At 44.5% G+C, this 27,388-nt stretch overlaps 3 protein-coding genes, 1 long non-coding RNA gene and 1 pseudogene across 5 annotated transcripts; 3 read left to right on the top strand and 2 right to left on the bottom strand.

The window, feature by feature from the left end:
* Positions 1–201: 201 nt before the first annotated feature.
* On the top strand, positions 202–1,761 carry LOC133885204 (uncharacterized protein At4g08330, chloroplastic-like; annotated as a pseudogene).
* A 630-nt stretch (positions 1,762–2,391) lies between these two features.
* LOC133885810 (uncharacterized) lies at positions 2,392–6,460 on the bottom strand. Its single transcript, XR_009903262.1, has 2 exons — positions 5,260–6,460; positions 2,392–2,797 (listed from the first exon to the last, which is right to left on the bottom strand). It is a non-coding gene; the product is annotated as an uncharacterized LOC133885810 (long non-coding RNA).
* A 2,667-nt stretch (positions 6,461–9,127) lies between these two features.
* On the top strand, positions 9,128–17,226 carry LOC133884358 (uncharacterized). Its single transcript, XM_062323734.1, has 5 exons — positions 9,128–10,163; positions 10,244–10,567; positions 10,676–11,404; positions 11,993–13,135; positions 14,044–17,226. Exons 2-5 carry the CDS (start codon positions 10,363–10,365, stop codon positions 16,857–16,859), a joined length of 4,893 nt encoding a protein of 1,630 aa, XP_062179718.1. The 5' UTR covers positions 9,128–10,163; positions 10,244–10,362; the 3' UTR covers positions 16,860–17,226.
* A 2,091-nt stretch (positions 17,227–19,317) lies between these two features.
* Positions 19,318–26,869, top strand: LOC133884893 (uncharacterized). 2 transcript variants are annotated; one of them, XM_062324484.1, is made up of 4 exons: positions 19,318–19,758; positions 19,998–20,119; positions 20,724–20,907; positions 26,507–26,869. In XM_062324484.1, the coding sequence occupies exons 1-3, from the start codon at positions 19,482–19,484 to the stop codon at positions 20,886–20,888; spliced, it is 564 nt and encodes a 187-aa protein (XP_062180468.1). In that variant the 5' UTR covers positions 19,318–19,481; the 3' UTR covers positions 20,889–20,907; positions 26,507–26,869. The 2 variants fall into 2 exon arrangements, with proteins under 2 accessions (XP_062180468.1, XP_062180467.1); XM_062324483.1 differs by having other exon boundaries at positions 19,320–19,758; positions 26,504–26,869.
* LOC133884892 (tetraspanin-6-like) lies at positions 23,430–26,001 on the bottom strand. Its single transcript, XM_062324482.1, has 3 exons — positions 24,958–26,001; positions 24,400–24,719; positions 23,430–24,055 (listed from the first exon to the last, which is right to left on the bottom strand). The coding sequence occupies exons 1-3, from the start codon at positions 25,456–25,458 to the stop codon at positions 24,016–24,018; spliced, it is 861 nt and encodes a 286-aa protein (XP_062180466.1). The 5' UTR covers positions 25,459–26,001; the 3' UTR covers positions 23,430–24,015.
* Positions 26,870–27,388: the final 519 nt, after the last annotated feature.

The raw sequence follows: 27,388 nt of genomic DNA, 5'->3' as shown, positions 1-27,388 counted from the left end.
GCACTCCTCTTCAGTCATCATCAACCCTGACTGTGCCGTCGTACTCCTCTCCAATCATCATCGATCCTGACTATTCCTCCATCGCTATCGATTCAAGTTCGTGCTCGTCACCTTCATTACGGCTCGGATTCTTCTCCAATTTTACTCACGCAACGATGTGAGGCTGCTAGAGATAGAATTAGGCAAAGTTGAGCCAGTCCCACTCGATGGCGCTACAGAACCAAAGAGTATCGTGCAGGAACGACGAGGAGTCATACACGACCTCCACTCATTTTTTATCCTACGTTCGCCCCTGCGACTCATGCCTTCCTTGCAGTTGCACCTGCAGTACGTTCCTTCGCTCGCTCGTCCGTCCAGCATCTTTATATATATATCAACAGCAGGCAACACAAGATCGGTAGCCACAAGGTCGACAAGGCACCTCGACCAAATTAACAAGAAACAGTTGACTGCCAAGAACACAAGGTAGCTAGAGCTAGATGGATCAACCGATGGACGCGTCGTCCCTCCAGAGGAGCCTCTCCACTGTCACCTACTGGTGAGTTCTTTGCTCTTGAGCTCCTCCCTCCGCGCATCCCAACTTCCCTTGTTGGCTTCTTGCTCGGTCTTGACTGACAAGCGCGTGTGCGTGGCAGCTGCGGCGCGTGCGGGTACGACCTGAGGCTGCGCTCGTCGGACCGGAACACGGCGGGCATCGTGGGCGGCCCGCCGGCGTAGCGTGGTGGCGTTCGACGCCATCGACGACGCGCGGTTCGGCCACGCGGACGAGCTCCGGTGCGTGGACGTGCGCGCGCTCAGGCTCTTCGTGTGCCGCACCCGCAAGTGCGGCAAGAGCCTCGGCTTCGGCTACGACGTCCGCGGCGAGGGCAACAGGTCGCCGCGCCCACGACGACGACGACGCGTCCTCGCCGTCGGATGCCTGACCGACGCCTCCCCGCGCGCTGTGCTTTGCATCTCAAGAAATGTACAAATATCGATGGTGCTGACGCCACTGGTGCTTTGCATCTCAAGAAATTGAGATTTGACCTCTTATTTTCTTCTTCTTTTTCCCCTTGGCGCGTCTGCTGCTGGTGTTTTCCTTTGGAAATTGCAAGTCGCTGTCGCTGGTGTTTTCGTCTGCAAGTCGCTCGCTTGCATCTCAAGAAATGTACAAATATCGATGGTGCCCTTTTCTTCCCCTCTTTCTTTGAATTTGTTTTTATTCAAAAGAAAAAGGGAGTTGTTGATCTTGACTCCTTGCAGCTGTATCATATGGAAACGCGTTGTTGGGTTGTTGAGCCAGCCTACCATGCAAGAAAAGGTCAAAAGCTGGCTGTGCCAGTTCGATCCAACTCCAGCTGATGAATGTCCAATTGTCCAGGTGCGCAGCCAAAAGCAGATTAATTTCGCCTGTTTGGCTCTTTATCTATTCAGATCTGAACTTCCTAGACAACTGCAGCTTGCAAGCCGAGCCATGGAAGATGGAACAGCGCGACTCATCAGTTCAGTTCACCGGCCTGCATCGACATCCATAGCCAGTCCTGTATCCGTTGACTCAAGCGGACACCAAATCTGAGACTTGATTCCACTGTGCAGAAGTAGGAGACTCTGTCCCATCAAAAAGAGCACAGACTGGCACAACCAGGCTGTGAATACGGTTGCAGAGATTACTGGAAAATTCATTCGCTCAAATGCAAATTCATACGCTCAAATGCTTGAGAACATGTATAATGGGGTGTTTAGATGAGATACTTATAAAAAAAGCCTAAGATTTTTTCTCAACCGTATTGTCACGTGTACTTAGAGGAAGACAAGTTGCTTACTTAAGTACCGTGCTTACAGTAGTGCTAACAAGATAATTCATCATATTTAAATATATATAATCTTTATTTATATTAAAAATTATAATTTTTATATAGATGTTTAACACTTTTTTCTTAAGCATATAATGTTGTTCATGCCCTTGGAGGACCTTTACCGAGCCATGTAATTGAGTACAAGTTCGTTGTATGTACTCAATTAATTCGTTGTATGTACTCAGTTCTTTAGGGCTGTTGGCTCCCAAGCATCCCGTGAGCAACATTTTTCTCCTACTCTGTCCGTTCAATAATATAAGACGTATTTTATTTTAAAAAAACTCATCAAAAATAAAATTTATAATTAATTTCTTTTATAATATGTTGTCGATTGATATAAAATCAACATCATATTAAAATTACTTTAAAATATAAATCTATTTAAACAAATTTTATATACTAAATATGTATATAATTTGATTAATTATCGGTCAAAACTTATAAAGTTTGATTTTTTCAAAGAAAAACACCAAATATTTTTTTATGGAGGAAGTAACATTCAGTACATGCATAACTCTGAGCCCATAAGAACATGCAAATCAAATACTAATACAGGTGTCCAAAACTAACTCCCATTAAGCAAGAGAAAATGTACGGTTCCACAATGACTCGTAGTCGTAGATCTATCACACTGAAGTCAACATGAAGTGCCCAGCTTCGAGTTCATGGGATGTAAGTACCGCTATGCGGAACTGCGGCTACAAAGACACAGATTGACACCTGTAGTTACGCCCAGAAGCTCTGAAGGAACCAACGTCTTTAGTGCCAAAGACGGACGCCACAAGAGTAGGCTTGGGGTTCGTCAGAAGTTGAACTGGAACCATTCAGGAAAACCTTTGCCATCAGAGCAGCATCTCAACTTTCTCCTGAGTTCTCCTGAGTTCATCTCATCAAGTCCCATGATCACCAGTCCATGGTCATATCTCGATTATTCCTTGATCATTATCTTTGTCGCGAAATGCCTGCACGTTGGAAGCAGAACATGTTAGACACGCTTAGAGTCCGAGACGGCACCACAAACAGCACAGAATCAAGAGTACGCTACACTCCCTGCCTTCTTTCTCATCAAAGAGGGGAGGGAGGACACGAATGGGCTTTATAGTGTGTTACTGTGTGGGGTTTGGCACTTTGGTTTCTTTAAACCTTTTTCTGTTTGTTGTCAAAATTCTTATCTGGACTATGTTTTAATGCCAACTTCTTGTAGTCATGTTCAGTAGCAGAAATTAATTGTCCATGAAAAACCCTAAGCACAATGTTGTAACGACCTTTTCTTTTGCTATTTTTTTCTCAGTTTCTCACAAATGTTCCTCATATCTTCCTTTTCATCTGAGCATCCTCGTGATGATAAAATAGAATGAGTAAACCTTGCGAGAACAGAGCAGATTATCTGGCCTGCCAAATATTTTCTACAGTTCGTTTTGATTTCTCGTGAAGCAGAAAAGGAAAAGCAAGGCTATTCTACTTGATATAGTGCAGCATAACTTGAAAGGAAATTTGTTCCCTCCAGCTACATAATCAATATCAGACGTACATTATCCATGGCTATTGGCAAATTTGTGGCATCCCGACAGATGATTTTGCAATTTGCATCAAACTATAGTGTCAGATAAGACCACATATTCTGGAGCTGTCATGACTGCTGAAGGTCAGTCTTCGAGAAATTCTGCAGCTGTCATGACTGCTTGAGGTCAGTCTGTGAGACAATAACAACAATGGCACACATGACAATAAATTGAGAGAAACAATATGCTCGCTGCTTTCACTGCATTGGATTTCAGAAAATTTTCAATAACTAGTTAATTACTACTATCCAAACTCCAACATAGATGCTATTTTAGCAACTTGGTTTTGGTTTGCAAATACTTGTTGTTTTGGTTTTTGGACCTCAAGAAACCATTTTCACCAGATACTACCATCGATCGCTTATTGGTAGTGGCGTTAGAGAGATAAGTATGCAAGTAATAAGGGCAGATCATGACAGAAAACTCTGGCATTAACTTTGCCATGTTCTATGTGCATGGAGCTAAAACAAAAATTAAATTGGACCGGAGAGAGTAAATTGCTATATGTCTAGAAATCTATAGTCCTGCTCCTACCACCATAGTAGGCCTAATTTCTAGGGTTACATTTGAGTAGTATTACATATAAACGCTTACATTAACAATTCCCGTCAACCCTAGTACCACTTCCATTTCGTAGTATTCATTGAATTATCCACAATTAGAACATGGAGTCATCAAAATCATTGGCAATCCATTCCATTCAACCTCAGTTAATGAGACAAAAAAAAGGCATGACGCTGTAACTCTTATGTAAGCCTTATTATTATAGGTACTATTTACAGATCCTACGTGAGTGGTAGAAGAGCACACAGCAAAAATATACTCATATTATACTGCTAATGGTACTATATACAATGATAGACCTTTTAACAGTCCTTACATTGAAATAACAAAAAGAAAATTTGATCAGCACATCCATGTCTATAAGTGGTTAGAAAGATAATAATATGCAGTTGTACCTAGAATCAACATGATGGTCAGGAAACTGACAGTATGCACAGCCCTGAAGCAACAATTAATCCAAGTTGGTCGTTGTTTTGGAACAAATCCAATCTCTCAAATAACACTATGTTGCTACCAATGCTCGTGCCTTAGAAGTCTACCCTACAATGGAATAACTTTACTGTTTCTGCTATTATTTTTCTTTCTGAGTGCAGTTTTTTTAAAATCATTTTTGTTAGCATCCTGAAGGTGAAAGAAGAACATATATAATTCTTCTAAAGTTCTAAGGCATTACAGGTTTTTGAAAAAGTCACAAGAATCTAATACATTGCAAGCCTTTACAAACTAGAAACTTCCTTTTTTGACTTAGTCAGTCCCATGCTTTAGCTCTAGCAATTTATTGTAGTAGTTCTCATCACTCTCCAGACTTAAAAATATGTAAACTTAAAGGTTGGAAGCACAGGAGTAACAAATCAACTAATAGTGTAAAATTAGGAAGCATATTTGTAGGTGAGCTAAAGCTAATATTAAATTGAACTAAAACGATCATGATTCGTTATTATTGACAGCCAGGCTCGAACTATTTATTCCTGGCCTGTGAGAAAGGGAAAACAGACTTCCGCTTTTTAAAAAATGGATGAAATGTGCTTATATGTATGGGTTATTCTGGTGTGAGGGGAGATTGATTTTTTTTTTTGTTTCTCCCTGAATATTAGGTAAGAAATATGAACAGAATTCTGCCTTTTGGTGAGTTAACTTTTCAGGGAAAAGGAGGTCAAAGAAAGGGTGATAATGTAAATGTCTAAACGAACCCTGATAGCCCAACATAATGGAGAACCCTAACTTGTGAACTAATCAGAAAATTGCTCTTTGTGCATAAAGAAGGATGCAGCATCGCAGTAGATAAATAAGGTGATTACCTGCATTTGTGGTAAAGAATAGACGCCTATTGCTGCTCCTGCTAAGCTCTTGAGTCTTGAATGATCTGGGACAACTCCCAATGCAGGATTCAGCAGTCCAAGGAAAACCATCATATTTCGTCATATCCATAATTTATGATGCCTGCCTCTGCCTGATAAAAGTGGTGATTTCCGATATTTAGGGGGCAAAACATGAAGTAGACAAAATTCTTTCACTTTGTTAATCCCTTCATCATGTTTTCGGTCATTTACTGCCGAAAGAAGGAACCGAGGAAGGAACAAGAACTGAAAGCAACTTTTGATGGTTCCATTGGATGGGACCGTATAACCTGGATACTAGCATTCACTCAAATGCTAGGACTTCTCGAGTTTTACCATGAAGTTTGAACCGCGCGCGTCCCTGCTCCCACAATTTTCTAGTTTGTACTATGCATCGCTCAAATGCGAAGGCTTGTCCTGAACAAAACACCAAACGCTTGGGCCAGCACCAGCCATCAGCATCTTACAAGCTGCGGTCCGCGAGGTGTGAATGATGGGTAGGCGATGGTGTCATTGTTACGGGAGTTCGGATGGCAAAAGAATCCCCACTTCCTTCCGATCCACGGGCTACTACTACTACTGAGAGACGGGTCACGGCGGCGGCGGCGGCGGCGTCAGAAACAGCCGGAGACGAGATGGAGCCAGCAGAGCGGATCACACCAACCGCCGCGCAGAACCAGCAACCCATCGACCCGCGTCCAGAAGGCGGGGGCGGGGTCACCGAGCGCAGCGAGAGCAATGATGGCCTGAATGGCAGGGAGGGGGGATGAGATGCCGCACCAACCTTCCGCCAGGGATCGCGGCGGTAACAGCCGACCGCGGGCTCGCCATCTCCGGCTCCCGCTCCCCTTCCGCAGCACCCTCCCGGCCTCCTCCGGCTCCCGCTCCCCTTCCTCAGCACCCTCCCAGCCTCCTCGCGATCGATCGGTAACTTCTCAAGCTTTTCTTGAGACTTTGATGCGACGACGTCACGGCGCGTACGGGATCTGGGATTCTGCTCTCAGGTGAGGAGATGCACGGCCGACCACCACCAGCGAGGGGCCCGTCCGCCTGGCCCAGGATCGGTCAACTCCAACGGGAATGGTGGAGGCGCACCCGAATTCTTTTTTTCTCACGCATTTCTGTGTCTGTGTATTTGCTACCGTGTCTCTAGACGACCAATTCCGTCACGGCAAGGGCAAGTACATCTATACACGCCAATCTTCTTATACGTCGTCTCATATAGTGCATGTAAAATATAGAGGAGACAGAGATATGTATGAAAAAGAAGTTGTTTTGCGATGCAACAGTCTCGTAAACTAAAATTTAGAATTATAATATTACTTTCATATTATTATAAGATTTGTTATTGATATATACTTATTATATTTATTTATTTCATATATAAATTCAATAATTATGAAATTACTATAAAACAACCGATAGTGATAGTCTATTAAGTTGTATTAAAATTGTGTATTAGTATATAAAACGGTACCATTATACTTGCCTCAGTAATCCATCTCCTTTCTCCCACCGAAGAAACAAATCTCACGTGCTACATGTCCCCAGGACGTGGATCCTACAGATTGCTCGCTTTTTCCTTCCCCGTTCTTAAAAGCTAACACGATATGATTGATAGGAGCACGTGCGATTTGAGAAGTCAATGGTCCAAACAATTTACCGCCAATAGAGAGGAAATTTACTGCCATTGTTGGTACTTGCACGAGTATGGAATCATGCCAAGTTTACTTGGAATAGAAATGACAGTTGTAGTTACTGGGGTGAAACAAAAAAGTTTTTTAGGCTTTTATTTAGACTAGTTTTTTTGCCCGCACGTGACGGGACGCGGGACGCTACAGGGCGCTACGCGCGGGAGGGTGCTGCAGGTGTGGGAGGGCACGGGAGCGCGCGTGGAGGCACGGGATGTGGGCCCACGTGGGAGACGCGAGTGCGCGGGACGGACGGAAGGCAGACCACATATGACGATAGAAAATTAGCAAACGTTTTAAGTAGGAGATATGGAAAGGAAATTCTGTTAATTTGAGCCCGATCCGCAATCAAAAGTCACTAGATGACCTACATCCGCTATGGCAGAACCAAACCAAAGCAACATTTCTCCAGCCTCGAGACTAGTCCAATGCAGATGACCCTTTTCCGTCCCTTTCTGTATCTATCTTCTTTACTTGCATCGTACACAATTTATATAGTTTTCACCATTGTGCATACAAACCCAATATTTTTAACTATCTCCTGAAGTTTTAAATTCCTACAGGAATCTATTGAGCACAACATTGTTTTTAATGTTATGTTTCCTAATTTCGAGCATGCGCTTAGTTTACTCCTACTTCAATTATGATAGATTTATATATATCAAACTCGCAAAAAACAATAATGTTGCGTAGATGATGCTCCTAGGGCAAGGGGAGTATATAGGCATGGTTGAAGCCCTCATAATCACTCATGAAGCTTTATAAAGCATTGTCGCTATATATCCTTCTTTTGATCCTTACACGCATTGTCACTATAGGTCCTCACTACCATTTTACGTTTTAGATTTGATGTTAGCCACATCAAATAAAATTAGCTTTAAGTCATGTTGATGCCTACTTGACCCAATCATCATGATTGGGGATCAATCAGTATGGGCAAATGAGAGAGTAGAGTGGTTGAATGCTAGAGAACAAAGTGTCGGGAGAGTTGAAAGTGTTTTGATGGGTTATTGATGCTATGCTACTCCTTATACAAGTTTTATAAACTCTTATACATTGTATCATTGTAGGATGCATACTGTACACTTACACCATGTGTAGTGTCAAATGGCATGAGGGGTTTTTACCATCCTAGCATATCATCCTACAAGAAAAAAGATAGCATGGATGGCCTTGTCCAGACAAAGCCCCCTTTGGACCAATTCAACATGTTTATGGCTGTCTATTACATGCTATCTTGATTGCACTTGCTGTTTAGTAGTTTATAAGTACTCAACCAATACATTCTGTATATCTATATAATTTGTAAGGTAAAAAAAATTATAATGGCATTGAACTTTCTTATACCGGCAATATTTCAATGATTTTGCAAACTCAAAAGCTAGACTCTAAATGATGTACTACCTCTGTTTTCATTTACTTAGTGTCAATTTTTTACCATAGCAATTTTGACATTACGTTTTTAAAAAAAATTACAAATACTTAAATATATACAATACCAATAAAGTATATTTCACAACAAATCTAATAATACAAATATTTAGATATCTATAAATTTTTCGTAAAAAACGCAATGTCAAAATTATTATAAAAAAATTGATGATAGATAAATAAAAACAGTGGTAGTACATGATGTAGAGTCTAAGTACATCGTAATAACACGCGATGAAAAAGATGAAAACAGAGATAATAACACGCGATGAAAGACATCTACAAAAGAATAGTCGGTTCCCTCCGGACAGAACCTTCTAGACCTTGGCCCAAACAAAGGCAGTAAAGATATCAGACAGCAAAGGCCCCATGAGAAATCACTTTGACCAGAAAAAAAGGAACCCACAGCTCAAAACGCATCTATAATAAATACTCCACGACAAACTAATTCCGCTTCAAAATCACAAAACCGGGAATCGCCGCCAGATCCCTCGCTCAAACCCGTCCCAAATCTTTTAAAAAATCCCGTCCCAAATCGCTCCACTCCATTACCACCTCGATGAGATCTTACCGTGTCATGATTGCCCACCCTCTCTCCTTTTTCCAACCCTACCCCAAAACACATCGAAGCCGCTCGTCATCGGAGCAAGCGTGCGGATCCTCTCCCCCACCTCCCCCCCCCCCACCCCAAAAAAAAATTTCTCACGAAAAAGATCGAAGCCCAAATTCCCCCGATCCCCATCAAGGCGTGCATAAACTCCTCCGATGCGCTGCTACAGATCGGAAACGCCTCTCTCGGCAATCATGCTTTTGATCCCAAATCAGAACCCCCCCGTTCCTCTCTCCCCTCAATCCCCCTTCGTCATCTCGCTATTGATCCCAAATTATTTCGCTCCCAAATCGCCTCGCGGGCTGGTAGCCACCGACCAGCGGAGGCGCGAGGCGGGCGGCTCGCGCGTCATGAATGGCCACGCTCGTCGGCGATGCGCGACGCAGATCGTGGAGCCGCCGTCGCTGTCGACGGCGAGGACGAGGCCAGGCGCCCAGGCGGGTGGGTCCTCCCTCGGAATGCCCCTGGGAGTTACGGCCTCCGCCACCACCCGATCCTGGCCGTTGATCGCAGGTTTGGTATTCCCGTAAATCACGAGGTGAGCCAGGGGCAGATATGGTAACTCATTCGGCCAGGTTGGAGGAAGTTTTGTTTGGTGTTTTTTTGCTTGCGTTGCTGGTTGCCAATCTCACTTATCCTTCCCTTTCCCCGAATAAAAAATTCTGTTATTAATTATTTAATTACGAAATCTCGATTTTTTTTCCTTTCTCTCTCCGGGGTGGCGGACGTGAGGGGAGGAATCAAATCGGGTTGAGGGCCGGCTGAGTCCGCTTTATCGGCTCACGTTGCGGCCTCCGTTTCCTCCCCTTTCTCTCCCTCCCACCTCTCCTTCTTCCTTCCTTCTCCCTCCCCCTCGCCCACCTCCTCCACCTCTCCCGCCACCGCCGCCTACGTCTCTGCATGCGCAGATCAGCGCGCACCGGCCCCCGCAGAGCCCGCCTCTCCGCCCTCCGACTCTGGGCGGCGCAAGGGAGCGTCTGCCCACGCCGCTGCGGCGCTTCGCATCGCTTCTGCTGCTTCCTCGCCGTCGGGCGGTGCGCGACTCCCCTGCCCGCGCTGCCTCTCCGTCTTCTCAAGGGTGGACGCCCTTGCCCTGCGGTTCCCAGTGCTGCCTCCGCCGTGGAACGTGAGCCGTAAGCTCCTGAACCCGTCTCTGCGCCGGGCCGTAACCGTGGCGTATTCTTTTCTGACGGGCGCGTGTGTATCTGTGTAGGTACCCCCGGATACGAGGTCAGAGACGCTGCGGAGGTGGCTTTGCCGCGCGTATGTGATTCGCGGCGGCGGCCGGAGCTGGGTACAGGCGCCGCTGGGACGACGACGACGGCGCCTTGGATGCCTCCGCCGCCGCCGGATCGGAGGGACTATTTGTACAGGGAGGGTCGCAGGCACGACGGCGGCGGCGGGGGCGACCCCCTCCCGCCGCCCGCCCCCACGCCGCCACGGTGGCGGGACTCGCCGTACCACCCGCCGCCGCCGCCTCCCTTGCGTGACCATGCACGGCCCTCGCCCCGCCGGACGCCTTCGTCGGCCTCCTTAGGTAGGCCCGCCCCCCCACAAATCCTCAGATCTGAGGTGGCCGCTACCTCCGCCGCCTTGCGGCCCTCTTCTGCGCCCCTAATTTCCCCGAACCGCTCTGCTATTTCAGAAGGTTACTACCGACTGGGCGGCGGCGCGTATGACCGCTCCCACCCTGATGAGCCGCCGCTCGGCTACACGCCGTCGCGCTCAGACCGGTATTGGCTTGAAGACGACGGCGGCGGATACAAGGGTTTCGGCCGGTATGGTGGCGGCGGCGGACGAAGGGACGGCCGTGACATGAGGGGGTCGTACCGGAGGTCGCCGTTCAGGGGCTACGGCAGCGAGTTCTCCAGAAATCACCAGGACCAGCCCCCTCCGCCACTACCGAGGAGGTCTCCGCTGAGGTCAGTCGCTGTCCCGACCTGCTATGACCCTCCGGGCAATAGGATTGACAAGGGGGATAGGGACAACCTCCCACGGGTGACTCCATGGCGGCGAAGGGAGAACAGATCTGAGGTTGCGGACGCTGCTGGGACTGGACCTGTGTCTGGTGGCCAGACCACTCGGCCCGCGGCCTCAGAAAAGGAGGTTTCAGCTCAGCCTCCGGCTGTGGCAGCTTCTCATGGGGCCGAGGAGGAAGCTCCAAGGAAGAAGGCCCGGCTTGGATGGGGGCAAGGTTTGGCCAAGTATGAGAAGCAGAAGGTGCAAGGCCCTGCGGATCCTGCTGACGCTGCTGCTGATGGGAGCCCGGCTGATGCTGAACAGAAGCCAACTTCCTCTGCACCTGCACCTGCACCTGCCCTATGCGCATCTCCGGTTGCTGTAGTATCACCTGCACCACCATATTGTTCCTCAGGTATGCAACCCCTTTTGATTTTTGACCTTGTTTTCCTCAATGTAGCTTAATTATTGTCAGTCAACCCTTTCTCTGCCGTGGTTCTGATACATAGGTAATTCTGATATCCAGTACTAATTGGTTTCCGGACTCGGTTAATATAGGCCTCCGTTCTGTTGTGTAATTAGTTCTATAATTGCAACTGAATCAAAACAGTGAGGGGTATTGGCAACGAGTTTCTGCTTTAGGTTCACACATCCCCTTGATTAACATGTCGCCCATTCGTCTTACCCGATTGAACGAAAGCACACCTTCCAATGGTCATCAACAATAGTTCAAATATTCATTGATTTGCATTGGTCGTGCTGCTCAATTTTTTGTTTGCGTTTATTTTCCTTGTATATCAGGACACGTTGCACTTTACATTTGACATTTGACTTATTGAAATCTAAATACCTGCAACAATTTATTTGTACCATTGTTCCTGGGGGTCGTTAGATCCTGTTAGCATGCAAGATATTTTTTTACATCTAAGGTACCATTTTTGGAAACAATATACTTATCAGAGTTTTAGATAGCTTACTAAATCTCTCGCATCTTCATCTGCAGCACCTGAAGATAAATCCTGTAAACTGATGGCAAATACGGTCACGAATCCTATTATAGATGTCCCTGGAGTTGATGATCAAGCTTGCAACAATGAATTCTCCATTAAGTTAGATCAGCTCGGTGATGATCCTATTGATTCTCTGGCAAACATGCTTGCTGAACTTATTCAACATGATGATTCTTGTTCTGGGGATTCGAAAGGGCTGACCAGTACAAGTAAGCTGTTGCTACTGAAGGAAAGCATTTCAAAGGAGATTGAAAAGACTGAACTTGAGATCGATTCGTTGGAAGGTGAACTCAAATCTGTGAATATTGAGGCTGGAACAGCTGTTGAAGGTTCTCCCACAGGTGTCACATATGCAGAAAATCTTTCACCTTCTAGTGGGACATCAAAAGTTCCTGGTAGTGCGGAGATCTGTGAAACGTCTCATGTGAAAGAACCGGGGGAGCTCATCCCTTGCCCCAAGATACCTATGGTGCAGGATTCTGATGTCAAAGGTGCTGAAGTGATGCAAATTGAGACAGCTCCAGTTCACAATGCAAAAATAGTTTCTACAGAAGAGAGCATTGCCCCTGTAGTTCCTGAGGGTCAGGCCTGTGCAGATGCTGATGTTGGCCCATTGAAGGCTTCTGAAGGAGCTGGACTTCGAATTGATGTTGGCAATGAGAGGTTGGAAACTTCTTCATGCCATGTTAGTGCTGATTCCATGAAACCAGACGGTAGTGGTGACCTATCAGTGAGGCAGTGCTCATACCGCAATCATGCATATAACTTATTGGCTTCACTTACATCTTCCAACAATGATATAGCCAATGTAGCGAATGAATCGGTATTTAAACCCTTGCCTGCTGATACACCCCGCCTTAATTTATTGGCATCCAGTCATCTTCCCAGCCAAAGGAAGAATGACACGATTATCAAAGGGAGGCTTGCAATATGTAAAAATAGGCTTAGGTCCAAAGAGCAGTTTCTTACCTTTAAGTTCAGGGTAATGCGTCACTTGTGGAAAGAGGATTTGCGACTACTTTGTGCAAGGAAACAGCGCTCAAAGTCTAATAAGCGCATTGAGCAGAGCAACCGGGCATCACAAATTGGATCTCAGAGGCAACGCTCCTCTAACCGCTCCCGATTAGCCATGCCTGGTCAGTGTTGCATTTCCTTTTTCTGATCCAAAACTTCTAAAAAGCTGTCATCTGCATTTGAATTGTTATGTATTGCTTCTGTTTCTGCTTTCATAAGTTTTCATAAGATATCAACTCCCACATATGGTGTATTGATAGATTGTTTACTAAATTACCATTAGCAGAACTTGGTCATAAGTAGTTTTTGCTAATTTATGTATAACCGCTCTGCTTTTGAAGTTTGAACAGCATCATACTTGTTGGACTTCTTTTTGCTAACGTAAATGAGTATAATAAAACCATGTATTGAAAATCCTCAAACAGCTTTATTTACCTACAGTCAAGAGGAATCAATTGTATTCCAGTGAAAAACAGCTCTAGAAAAAGAATGGATGTTGAAACATGCTGCCCTTCTTATTTGGTTTATCAGTTTTCAAGCCCTTCAATAATGTTTGGATATATCTATTCCTTTTTCACAAGTTCTCGGGATTATGTGAGTTATCTTTTAATGTAGTCTTGCATGTGCTAGTTTTAGAACATATTCTATTTTGGACATGTCTGTACAATGTGACATATTTCCATGCAGTAGCTAAAGCGTTGGCTTGATGGATGGTTGTGGCAGTTTTGACAGGTGAAGGCTATATGGTGCAGGAGTCAAAAAAGGGAAAAAAGGAATGAATTATTTATTTTTATTGCTGCAATGAAAATTGTCGTTTCTGTTCAATTTTCTTTGTGTGCTACCCAAGCATTTCTGTGCTAAATATTTATTTATGTCTGTAACTATCATATGTTCATTTTGTAGATTGCTTTTCTCTGATTCTGGTTTCTTTTTGCTTCCATATTTTATATGGTTTGTTGCTAGTGTACGAGCTGTCATTAGTTGCTTTTTGTTTTTTGATCCATATTAACTCTTTTCTTTTTGTTTGCAGCTGGTAATTTAAGTACATTCTCCACTCCAGAAATGTCAGATGTTGCAAGCAAGTTGTTTTCGGAATTTCAGATTAAGCGCTGCAGAAATTACTTGAAAATGCCAGCACTCATTATAGACGAGAAAGAGAATGAATGTTCGAGGTTTCTCAGCAAGAATGGTTTGGTTGAGGATCCTGTTTCAGTTGAGAAGGAGCGGATTATGATAAATCTGTGGACTCAAGAAGAAAAGGAAATATTTATGGAGATGCTTGGTAAATTTGGCAAGGATTTCTCCAAAATCTCCAGTTTCCTTGTTCACAAAACAACTGCTGATTGTGTGGAGTTCTACTACAAGCATCATAAATCTGACAGTTTCCGAGAAGTGAAGAAACTTTTGGATCTTCGTCAGCAACATCAACCCACAAGCAATTATCTAGGGGAAAAATCTGGAAACAAATGGAATCCTGAGGCAAATGCCGCTTCTCTTGATATGCTCGGGGTAGCATCAGTAGTGGCGGCCCATGGCCTTGAATATGCAAACAGAGTGGAGAAAATTTCTGCAAAATCTCTCATTCGGACTGCATATGGGTCCAATGTTTCTTTCATGGCCAAAAAATCTTCCAGCCGGGAGTATGTTGATAATGTACCTTTGCATGAGAGAGAATCTGTAGCTGCTGATGTGTTGGCAGGCATATGCAGCACTCTTTCTCCAGAAGGAATGGGCTCATGCATTACTAGTTCTGCTGATCCTGGTCAGAAGATTAGCAACACAAGAATGGAGCATGTCTTAACCCCAGAAATTGACAAAAATGTCGATGGCACACTCTCAGATCAAGAATGTGAAGTTGACCCAGTTGATTGGAATGATGATGAGAAGTCAATTTTCATTGAGGCCGTGAATAATTATGGGAAGGACTTCGCTCAGATTTCATCATGTGTGAAGAGCAAGTCGTATGAACAATGCAAAGTATTCTTCAGCAAGGCTCGGAAATCACTTGGTTTGGATTTGATCCATCAAGGGGCAGCTGATGTTAGTATGCCGACTAGTGATACCAATGGAGGGAGAAGTGATACCGATGAGGCTTGTGCTGCTGAAATGGATTCAGCTATTTGTAGCACGCATTCCTGTTCAAAAATAGAGATGGATGCATGCCCTACTGAAGGAATCATTCAAGGGCCTAACTCTGGTACCATCTCTAAACATCCAGAAGGTGCTATATCAAATGGGTGTGATGTTGTAGATGTTAAACTCGAGGAGGGTGAGAACAAAGCAGATAAAAATTGCAGTCTTGTTGATCATAAACGGTTCAGTGAAGCCAGTCATCAACCCGCATGTGGTCCTATTGACATCAATTGTCCTGAAAGCACAGAGAAGCTGCAAGGCACAGATGATGTTGTTGACCAAGTGAATACGCACAACAATAGTGCCATCAGCTCTTCAACTGATCAAGCTATGATAGTGCACTCAGAAGTTGGAACCAGTTTACATTCTATTGAAGTGCTTCAAACAAACAAAGCCCCTGAAGGGTTTGGTGTTGATGTTTCCCGAATGGAAGGATCTTCACATCAAGCTCTTGATAATGCACCAATGAAAGCTGGAAATTCTGGTGCCTCCGCGTGCTTAGCTGTGGATAATGGCATTAAGGACAACATTCTCCACTTCTCAAACATGACTGCTGCTTCCTCCGTTAGTCCTGCATTCACTTCAAGTTATCAGCAGCCTATGCCAGGAGATATGCCCCCATTGAAACCAAAGCCTCAGGTTACCCCCCTTACCCCAAAGGACTTAATGCCTGTACAGTTCAGTTCTGTGCTTCCTGATCCTACCTCGATTCGTTTTGAAGGCATAGCCTCAATAACTACTCCCAACTTTGAGGACAATGGCAACAGAGTCAGCAGTGCTTTAGGGGCTAAAGACATGAACACATACTCATCTTTTAAAGACCAATCTGGTAATCAGCATGCCACTTTGTTTCGTAACATTGATGGTTACACAAATCATCATCTGACAACTGAATTACCAGTTTTTTCTGAAAGAACTACCAGTGGCCCTGTGGGTACTTCTCAGCCTGATCGGTTCACAATAACAAAATTCCAAAATGGCAGGTCCAGCTGCTTGGGCCTTCCAAACACTACTGGTGGGACCCAATGGACCAGAAATAACGAGGAAGTACTGGAAGCGTCGCTGAAGCCTTGCTCTCGCAATACAAGCTCCGAGGGTGATGAGCAACTAAAGCGTCCTGGTGATGTGAAGTTATTTGGGCAGATTCTCAGCCATCAATCATCCTTGCAAAGTTCTGGCTCATCATCTAATGGTAGCAGAAACAAGCCTCCCTCACCAAAGATTAACAGATCATCTGTGAGATTGTTGAACAATCCAAGGGATCGTGTGGCTTGTTCTTCTAGCCCTGCAATCACTGCGCATTTGGGGCTGGAGGAGAGAGCAGCGAGGAGCTATGGCCATCTGGATGGAAGCACAATACAGCCTGAGTCTCTGCTTGTGATGGCGAAGTGTCAGAGATCTTTAGCTGGTGTACCATTTTACTCAACTAAAAATGGCACACTCGGTGTGTTTTCAGATTATCAACAGCCCTTGATGCAGCCGCTTCCATCTGATCCAAAACGGCTAGAAAGATTTTCTGATCTTCAAAAGAGGACTGGAATGGAACTCATCTCGGGTTTCCAGCAGCCTGGTAGAGGCTCGCGGTTCGGGGGTGCCGGTATCCTTGTTAGCGGTGTCTCAGACCCTGCGGCTGCCCTGAAGGCTCAGTATGGTCCTGGTTCTAAGATTATGAGCAGTGATGTTGATCCATGGAAGGACATAGGAAACAGGTAGCATCGGTAGTGGTAGCAGCATTAGTGCATGTGTTCTTGCTCCTTGTATCATATTTAGTTTTGTAACTTAAATGATATTAAATGAGGGAAAGTGAATGGCTTTCCTGTCCATACTATTGTAGGCTTTGCAGTAGCTGCTATGTTATGTGCTGGCATTAACATTTCTACCTTTTCTGCAGCTCCATACTTTTGCTAGTTTCACTGTCAACAGTGGCACAGTGCTATAGGTTTGCTAGAGGTGCTTCCACAGGCTGACTAGATGTTTGTTGGTAGGGTTTTATTTTGTCAGTTTACTCTGAAACCTCACAGATCATTGTAATATGGTAATGCCTAACTCGATATCCTTGTCTGATGGAGTTTTGATTTAAGTTTTCGCCTTGGCCGTTGTCTTGTCTTATATTGTTCTAACTCTGAGGCCTTGTTATCTGTAGCCTGCTGCAGGATGCAATATTCTGCTTTCATGTTGAACATTACCAGGGTCAGATGCCAAGCATGTTCTTTGCAGTCAAAATTATCGGCAGTTATTACAGTTCTTTTGGCAACCACACTACAGTGCAGCTGTTGATGAGGGACATCGCTATGTTGTTTCTAGCTTTGGTTTGTTGCTGGAGATCCATACATCATTTGGTTCTGGTGCTGTTATGAATTGGGTGATCGCAGAATCTGAAGCAGCTCACTGATGACTGGAGCTTATTTTGCCATTTATTTTTTGGAGTCTTTTTGTTGGTGCCTTATCTATCATGGAGGCTTGTTGCTTGTGTTTCTTTACATCTTGTTCCGGAATATGCAATGGTAGCCATTGTGATTGTACACCCGAGGCGGGTTGAATTTTCCTTCCTGTTTCTGTCCACTCTGGGGATTTCTACTATGCATGCTACTGTGATGGCGATGTGAGGTAAGATGTCTTCTTTACTGCTGTATTGGGTTGGTTGAACGCTTCCATCAGGGAAACTGTTCTTTTTCTCTTGCTTGCGTTTCTGTGCAGCCTTTCTCTAGTCTCCCAAAATACAGAGAGGTTCCTTTCTAAAGAGAGAGAACCAGGACAGGAAAATTCCTCGTGGAGATTTATCTGAACCCGACGTCTTTCGACTTCTGTGCATGTGAAGTTCTGGATCCCATTCGATCTTGTAGCAGACTTTTCTGGTTTTGTTTCACGAGTTCCTTGTGACGTCTGCGCTTTTCCCAGCTTAGCCACCTCCTGTTGAATCTGATCGTGTCAGCTGAAGAGAGCGCCATGGAAGGCCACGGCAGCTCTAGTCACGGCAAATGTGCACAACACCACGCCGATGACATGAAACCGTCGTCCTTTCTTGCGACGCTTCCTTCATTTCCAGAGCCATGACTGTGCAAGGGAGGGCACGCCTTCGGTTCGGCTCGGCACCGGCTTGACGTGCGTCGCCGTTTCAGCAGGTCATAACCTGACATCCCCGTGCCATTGATAGTCAGGCAGGTCTCCTATCTCGTCGTTGCCTCGCACATTGACACAACTACTCTTCGTCCGCAGGCTTCCTATCAAACCTATAGCCTGTCGAATCCAGATCCTCTGACTTTACCCAAGGCGCACAAAGCTCCGTAGAAGGAGCTACAGTACTGTACAGTCCAACCCTGATCACAGTCAGGGTTCATCAAAACTAACATAGCAAATTACTGTTTATAGGGTTACTGTAGTGTTAGATATTGTCCATCCATTTAAAATCGAGCTTACAACTATTGAAGTCTAATAAAGTCAGGGGATCCCGGGCATTGCGTGCCACCGATCATGTAGCTCTGTAGCCATTGGGCCGACTGGTCGTCGGCATCCAGTGGACGGAGTGGTTGGTTGAAGCTGTTAACTGCCATCGGGACGCTGTTTCTTGGGGTTTGTTTGCACATGGAGAAGACAACGACATCCGATGGCTGGAACATACTTAGCATTGTTTGGAAGTTTGACTCTATCTTCTGCGACGCAGATCTGCCCTGCATATTAGCAACTTGGGCAAAATTTGCATTTGCCAATAAAAAAGGCTTAAGCGAATGGATCTGTACTTTGTTTCATCAAATGATTTTTCTATTTAATCCCTGCCTAGAATGAATTTAAATTTTTTTTTCCAAATATCAGAATTCGAGTAAGAACTTCTGAATTTTGACGGAAATTATCCTAAAAGCACTCACAAGTCTAAATGCACCTTAGGTTCATGGTTATATATAATCATCTCGTTGCACGTGCGCAAACCTTTCCTTGCTGGACGGAGATTCTCTACAGTACTACTAAGTCGCTGGACCCACATGTCAGTGATTTTTAACACACTCTGCAGTACTGTAGATGATCAGTGTCCTTTCCTGTCAGGTCTCACCCAGGATTAAAATTTCGATGAAATTTCATGAATTTTGAGAATTTCGAAAGAAAATAAAATATCTAATTTTAGATTTTTTTTTCGTTGACATATAGGGCTCATAGAATAGGGGACAAAAAATAACCAAAATTTCGACAAAATTTGGTGATTTTCGGTCTTTTCGTCGGTAAAAAAATTTGTAAACGAAATTGAAATCCGTGGGTCTCACACAGCCTCCTCCCTGCCCACACTGCACCCTTCCCTTGCTTAAACCCTAACCAATCGGGCGCAACGTCCTATGACCTTCTCCGATGGCGCTCCTCCGAGCTCTCCGGCGAGCCCTCCCGACGCTATCCTCACCAGCGGCGGCTCTCCTCCGGCGCGCCCCGCATCCGTTTGCTCTTCCTCATCCTGTTCCTCTTCGGCTCCTGGATCCGATCGGGGTCCGCCCGTTCTCCGCCGCCGCCACCGCATCGCAGGCGGCGGCCATGGGGTCCAGCCTCTTCGGTGGGCTCATGGAAACCCGGTTCCCGAAGCGCCGGCCGGGCTTCGCGAACCGGAGGAAGAGGGCCAGCCTGCGCCCCAAAGGTGCGGGGGATTCCTCCAGCCTTCCCTTTTTTAGCAGTCGAAATGCTTCGATCTGTGCTTCCTTTTGCTTCTATATTGTTCCATTCCTTCGAATTTCGCTGTTCATCGAAATACTGTGACGCCGTCCTTGTACTTTATTTTGACAGTTTCTGTGAGGCTTCATGGGTTAAGTGTAGTACTGATCGTTTGTCTGTTTGTTCAATTGTGTAATTGATGATGGTGCTGTTCTTCGTCTACAGGCCCATATTACTGGGTGAAGTGCAAGCCAGGGGAGCCCATCCCAGCGAACCAGCCAAACGAAGGTAGCGTGCAGGGGAGAAAGGAGAAGAAGCGGATCAAGCAGCGCAAGGCCTTTATCATGGTGAATATTCGTTCCTTTCTCTATATGCCGGCATGTTGTGCTGTTACTGTTATTATATTAGTAAACACAAGTTCTTCTTGATTTGCTGTCGCACATCCTGCTATAATGCTTTGTTCTCTGCTATCTAAGCCTACCTTCAGGTTCCGTATGATGGAACGGAAAGAAATGATAAGGCAATGAAATCTTGAGAGTTGATGATAGATCCAACCAAGCGGTCGTAAATATCGTGATCAAATTGACCTACCTAATTGTTGCTGATGTGACGAGGTTTTTTCCAGTGGTGCTCAGCAAAGTTTAAAACCAACCTTCTATTGATTCACTGTTTATGGTTTGTTTCATGGTTTTTCTCACGCTGTTGAATTTATGTTCATTTTCGTGGACACCAAGCATATTTTTTTAGCTGTGTTAGTCTCACAATACTGGCTTGTATAGGATGAGACTTGTGCTTACCAATCTATTTCTATGCCAGCCATATGTTATGTTGTTTGCTTATGCATGTCGATATGCCTAATTACTTGGATCTGAATTCTCTAGTTCTAAGCACGCTTGGTATGTTGCGCTTACTTTCTAATCAAATGCTTACATGCATGTCTTGCTTGGGCAGGCTGAAAAGAAGAAGCGCAAAGCACAATATTCTGCTGCTGTTAAGAGAAAGGAGGCAGAGCGGACAGAAAGGAAGATGGCTGCAGTGGCAAGAGAGCGGGCATGGGCGGAAAGGTTGATAGAACTAAAACGGCTTGAGGAAGAAAAGAAAGCCGCGATGGCTTAAGGAGCTACTCTGGAAAATGGCAAGACGTCTAACTTGTTTCTGCTGCTTCGTTTTATCCCTTCTTTTCAGATAGACTATTTATGTTCTGTGCAACAGTTTCAAGAATGTCACAGTTCTTTTGATGAAGACTAGTTGTATCACTTCTTTTAACAGTAATCCTAAATGATGGAAATGTTTTTTTATAGCAGTTCCATAAATCCATGTTTGTTGTAATGGAGTATCTGTTCAATGATGTATTTAGAATAAGTGATATGATCGTTGTTGTGTGCTGGAGACTTGGAATGACCAATAACTGCAACCTGCAATTTTGGTACATTTATGATACCAAACTTCGTATGAAGTTTCTGTCAGTGTTGGAACTACTAATGATTGCTAGTCTATTGTTCTTCTTCCCAACTCCCTCTGCTTTCCTTTCCCTCAGTTTTCATGTCTCGAAACACTCTTTCACATTGGATTGCTGAATATCTGAATGATAATAGCAATTCTTGAGAACTATGAATGAAATAGTTGCTGGTTAGTATTCCATCCACTGCCTCCAGTCATCACAACTGGTAAAACATATTTTCTTTGTCTGACATGCCCTGCTGCCCTTCTCTTCCTGGTGGCCCACTTCCCTGTCTGTGGTACTCTGCTCTGCTTCCTAGCTTCCTGGCAATTTTTGGTTCAGACTTGCAAGGGATTTCCATGTACTGTTTCATGTAAATCGCATGGTTTAACCTCCCCAACTGGAAGATTGCTCATTACAACTAAGTAGGCTGCTGTTGTGCTTGACATAGAATGAGTATTCATAGCCTGTCAACAGGGTGGTCAATAACATGACCTGCCCTTGCTGCTTCCAACCATTGTATAGACTACTATAAGTTTGATGGCCATTGCCTCAATACGTGGTTACATGATGGATCCTCAAGGGTTCTAGACATCTTTGAAACGGTTAGTTTCAATCATGTGCTGCCTTTTTTAATCCCATTTAGTTTTTGTTTTCAATACTTGGAATTTGATGATAGGAATTAACTTGAATAAAAAAAATATTAGCTGGAGTGCAACATATATCCTCTGGACTTCGAAGTGGGTAATGATCAATATCTTGGCTAGCGACATGTCTCTTGTGCATGCTCCTACTGCTTGAAATCATTCTCCATTTTGGGGCTACTCTGAAACAACGATAGTTCCAAATGTCCACGTATCTATATCGGATACCGTATCCGATACGCGCTAGATACTCGGTGGATACGTAACAGCCAAGTATCTGAATAAAAATAAATATTGAAAATTCGGATACTCCTTGGATACTTGTGGGATCTGGCCTTGTCGCATCTCCCAGGCGCATAACCTAATGACATTGCATCTCCTAGCCGCATCTCCCACTCCCAGCTGCATCTCCCACGCCTCCCTTTTGCCCGTCGCCACCACGCTCGCAGCGCCAGTGGTGAGTTCCTCTCCTCTTTGGCTCCCCCTTTTCCTCCTCCTCTATTCTCATCCCCTTTCTTCTAATTTTTGACAGTGACAGAGTGATTGTGTGCGGGCAGCGGCAGGCAAGCAACACTGTGGGGGCGGTGGCTGCGAGACGGCGTTTGGGGTTGTGACTATCGTTGAAGCAGCCTCCCTCGCCGGCTTGCCCAACCCCAACGGCATGAGGACGATGGTGAAGCTCAGGCCGCCGCTGTGCGCCGATCTATTAGGCATTAGCTAGTGGACAGGTCTAGCCGGATACAAGTTAGAGACTTGGAGTAGAACATGGGAGTAACTTATTACTCCTTTTTTTTAAAAAAAAAATAGTAAAGTGTATATGTGTCTTGGGTTTCTTGAGAAAATAGCGTATCCCCGTATTTGTATCGGTCCGATATCGATACACGTATCCGTATCAGTGTTGCCTAGCGGGGCTACATGAGTTCCGCGTTTTAGGCTTATTCTTGCTTATGTTATGTTCCAGAAATTGCAATGAATAATAATATAATTATTTACATATCCAGTATGAAACACTAGATATCCCCTATCGGACAATGTGGTTGTTCTATGCAGTATATTCCTTGTTGCAGTCCTAAGCTGACATAGGTCACTAGATACTTAACTTTCAGAAAACAGATTATTTCGAAACTGGAGACAGGTATAGTCCAATAAACTCTTGGCACCTTTGGTGATTTTCCATTTGAGTTTGGGGTCAGTGTTATTCTGACTAGACACAATTGCCGCACCATATATATGATACCAATTTGCATTCAAGAAAAAGGTCAAAGGGGATATATTCTAAGTTAATCAAGACCAATCATAGATGATGAGCATGAGTTGATTGTGCCTGTCATCACAATCTTTTGGTTTTACCAGTTGTTTGTGTACTCATTGTATTCTACACCTTCAACCATTTCATTTTTGGAATTCTTTTAAATGTGTTTCTGAAACATTGCTTATCTGTGTTCGAATTCGGGAAATACTGAACCAGTGGGAAGTGGAAACTGTTATAGACCAATAACCCGGGGATAACTTAACATGAATGAGCTTTAGGAGACAGACATTCAGTTAGGACTTGGGAGCAGCTATTAGTTTTGCTGGGTACTGCACAACAGTTTTGATTACATTGTTTGCATGCTTCTTCATCCTGCATGAAGACTTTGTATAGACCATCATGCATCGAAATCTTGGAAAAGAAAATTATGATGCACAGTGAAGAAAGCTTTAATTACATCAAAACAATGGTTACTGAAGTGCCTGTCTTCAATTTAGCTTCAGTGTATGAATCCATTGTTATCATAGCAGAAGGTATCCATATCCAGAACATGTTAAAAATAGAAGTCACACCAACTGTAGATATGTAGTCATAGCTAGTTGTGCAGTTTTCCCCCATATACATGGAATCACTTCTTTTTTTAACACCATTTGGAATAATTCTACATGATGCAAAATATATTGGCTACCATACTGGAAAAACTAGACATCCCTTTTACTTTTTTATCTGCTACTCTCCTCTCAACTCAAATATCTACAGAAGCTTAATTATTCAAACCAAGGAAACTATAGAAATGAAAATAAATAGAGTACCACAGGGTCTGACCCAGCTCCCAAGTACTATTAGTTTTTTGATACAAGATGTAGGAGCAAAATATCATAAAAGTGTTGAGTACCAAGAGCTAGCCTAGTAGAGCTGCTCTCTCCTATCACGCCACCATCGCCACCTACAGCAAAAAACCACAAAGAAGTGTTACAAGCTTACAAGCCGCATAAAACAAATGGGCACAAGAGTTGGGTATATGTACTGCAGAAGCATAATTATAGTTGTTGTAAGCTTAATGATGCAATAAAAAAGGATCTGCTTTTTCTTCTTGATAAAAAAAATTTCTTAGTGATTGATGCTTTCTTTTAGTCATGTGATTGTTTATGCTCCACAAACTTCCTTATCTTCCACTTTGGCCTGTGTAGTTCTACATTTTCAGAGCTGAAATAGATTTTATGAAGAAAATAGGTGCCAGATGGGGAAAAAGAGAGAGACAAAACTACACAAATATTTTGCTAAGAGTACCAGTAGTAGTCCCAGCGTGGGCGGATCTTGGACATGCGGTTTACCCCATATGGGTACTCGGACACGGAGCGGCTAGCATTTCTGAAGGCGCAGCACCCACAGGAACAGATGCAGATGAGGGTGACAAGCACGATGACGTTGAGGACGGAGACCTTGTGCCAGTCCTGGCGGACCTGCTCCATTACTCCGGCCTTGCACGAGTTGCACTGGTAGCATAGGATGTTCAGATCATTGTTCCAACGGTAGCAGTCCTCGTCCTGCGCTCCGACAGGCATGCCTCCGCTGTACTGGCATGATGTCGGTGGTTTGCAGCAGCCAGACTGCAGGATAGTTCAGAGTAGCAGATTAGCAGTATTAGAGTTGCAGAAGGCAGCAGCAGTCAAAATACTGAAAATGGCAGCAATAGACAATCTCTTTTGGTTCTTGAACAGAATAGAGCTAGGCTCAAATGATAAGCTAGGTTGCACTATGGATTCTGAAAACAGGAGCAATAACAGAGACAAATAAATAGGAAACAAAATAAACTAGTGGCTGATAGTAATACTGCAAAGTGCAAACCTGTATTGGCGTGAGATCATGCTGGAGGTAATCCATGGGAGTCCAGTTTTCAATCTTGGCGCAGGCCTTGGACCCAACTACACAGGCAAGAGCTGGCCGCCAGTACTTGATGTCCTGCATGTGCTTCTGGAGCCATGAGGAGTAGTCTGAGATGTGGTACTCCCTGTAAGGTCTGCCAGGCACCTGTGTACCACCGCCTCCTGCCGTGACGGTGAACCCGAACACGGTGAGCCCAAGGAGCATGGCTATGAGCAGCATAATGGCGAGGAGGTAGAGCCACAACGCCCAAGCGACATGGAAGCAAGCGCCCACGAAACCAGCAAGAGAGATCAAGAGCACGACAAAGCCGATGATGAGGAGCGGTGTCTGCAGTATTGACGAGCATGTTGTCGTCGAGCCCTTGGCCAGCCAGAGCCCTGCCCCGATGATCGGAATCGAGGCGAGGAGCGTTGCCAGGTTGAGGTAGCCGATCAGCACATTGCTGAACCGGTAAGGGTACATCTTGATTGATGCTGTTCCTACTGCTCCTTGTTCTTGCTGTGTGTCCTGGCCTTGGTTTATATGATATGGCTATGATTGATGCTGGGTCTTGTTCTTGAGTTTGGCTCTTGTCTCAGTTCTACTGATTGGAGTGGTGTTTCTCTGAGTGGTCTGGTACAAGCATGCTTTTCTTCTCCCCTTGGACTACTTTTGATTCTGATGACTGCATGTGGTTCTTCAAGGGGTGTGCTTGTGTGTATTCTAGTATGCCTGGCTTTGCTTTGTGGAGGCTTGTCTTTAATAATGCTGTGATAGTTTTGGAAAACTGAGGCGCTTTTGGAAAACTGGGGCGCCTCTTGCTTGCTTTCTTGCCTTCTCACTTTTTAATGAAACTTTAGCTCTCTGCACTTCCACCCTTGTGCATGTGTTCTTACGGTATCCATGATTTGTCCATTGGCAGTCTATATTTTTACCCCTTTCACATACCTTTTTGAGAGTAAAATATACAGCGCTGCTACTGTTCAGTTTTTGAAGCTTCCGTAGTTGATCAGTTCAAGAATTTTGGGTACACCAGACTAAAGCCTGGAGCATCAAACAAGCATACTGCCCTGTGAGTTTCTGTCGTAACACGGGGAATAAGGATCATCTGTTTTTTCATATCCACTTGCTATGGTTTGCCTGTCTCTTGGAATAAGAATAAAATGTCTCTTTGATTGGTTTCCTGGGTATTGATTCCGCATGGAAAAAGCAGCAGAATTATGGTGGAAATTGTTGGAGATGTGTGGATGACTTAGCCCCAATCTTGATGGTGCTTAATCATGAAGTAAAAAACAAAAAAGGGGGTGTGGGGTTCTAGATTCTGGGCCATCAAGGATAAGGAGGCAGCTGATGCCCTTTTGCATCAAGTGCATGAAGCAATTCTGCTTTATGGCCGCATGATACCAGTATTCACTTTGCAAGTAAAGAAGGGCCCTTGTCTTGCCCCCAGAGCAATTGCAAATAAAAAGTCTGTGATATGCGTTTGCTTTTCCTCCTTTGCTGACTTACTTCATTTTTGCCCTTTCAGCAGGATAAGTTCGGTAGGGATGCTGCGGCCAACCAGATGAAGGCGCTTGGGATTTGTTCAAACCACAAATGTGGCGCCAGATGAAGGCGCTTGGGATTTGTTCAAACCACAAATGTGGCGCCGCTACAAGCTAGGAATTCCTACATTGACTTGAATAATGGTGGATCGGTTTACGTCGACGCCTACTTTTTTGTAGCTTTTTCCTGGGGTTCTGATGTGAAGGAATGTTGTAATGTTTGGTATACAGAAAGTGCACTTGGCGTCGGAATCCAGAAACGTTTAGGAGCTCGAGAGCAAGCCTGGAGGCTTCTGGGCATATACATTGTACTTCTATTGCCTTTGAAAACACTAGCAGGGTTTATGCTACTAGTCTTGTGGTTTAAGCCTCAATGTTGTCAGTTCATAGCTGTTCTGAGCTACCTTGCTCACTGGGGTCATAGGTCGTCAGCATGCATTCTGAACTCTGGAACTTGGAGAATCATGTGGTGAAGGAAAGTTTGTGTGGAATTCTGGAGGGATTTGGTTGTTTGGGCCAGAGATAAACGAAGTGATGCATACATGCACAAAGGTCGTGACTCAATGATTCTCTTGTGATTGCATTGCAGAGAAGGGAAGACGAAAAGGGGAATGCTTGTATCATCAGATTGTGTTAACTCGTAAGGTGAGAAGATTGTGTTTTGGAGGCTGCAAACAAGTTCGCAGGATTATTATATGCCTCATCACTGAATTAAACCTTTTTTTTTAGCAATTGGGATGCAGCCTAGTGACGTAGTAATAGAAATCAAGATTCATATTAGGATTTATTTGAAAAGAAAACAAATGGCCTGCCAATTTATTTTTGCCTTGAGACCTCAGTAGGATGCCCACATTTTTCAGGTCATGGCG

Source organism: Phragmites australis, chromosome 11 (genome assembly GCF_958298935.1).
Source record: "Phragmites australis chromosome 11, lpPhrAust1.1, whole genome shotgun sequence".
NCBI classification, from domain to species: domain Eukaryota; kingdom Viridiplantae; phylum Streptophyta; class Magnoliopsida; order Poales; family Poaceae; genus Phragmites; species Phragmites australis.
The sequence above is the reverse complement of the archived record's forward strand: the minus strand, read 5'-3'. Positions and strand labels throughout refer to the sequence as shown.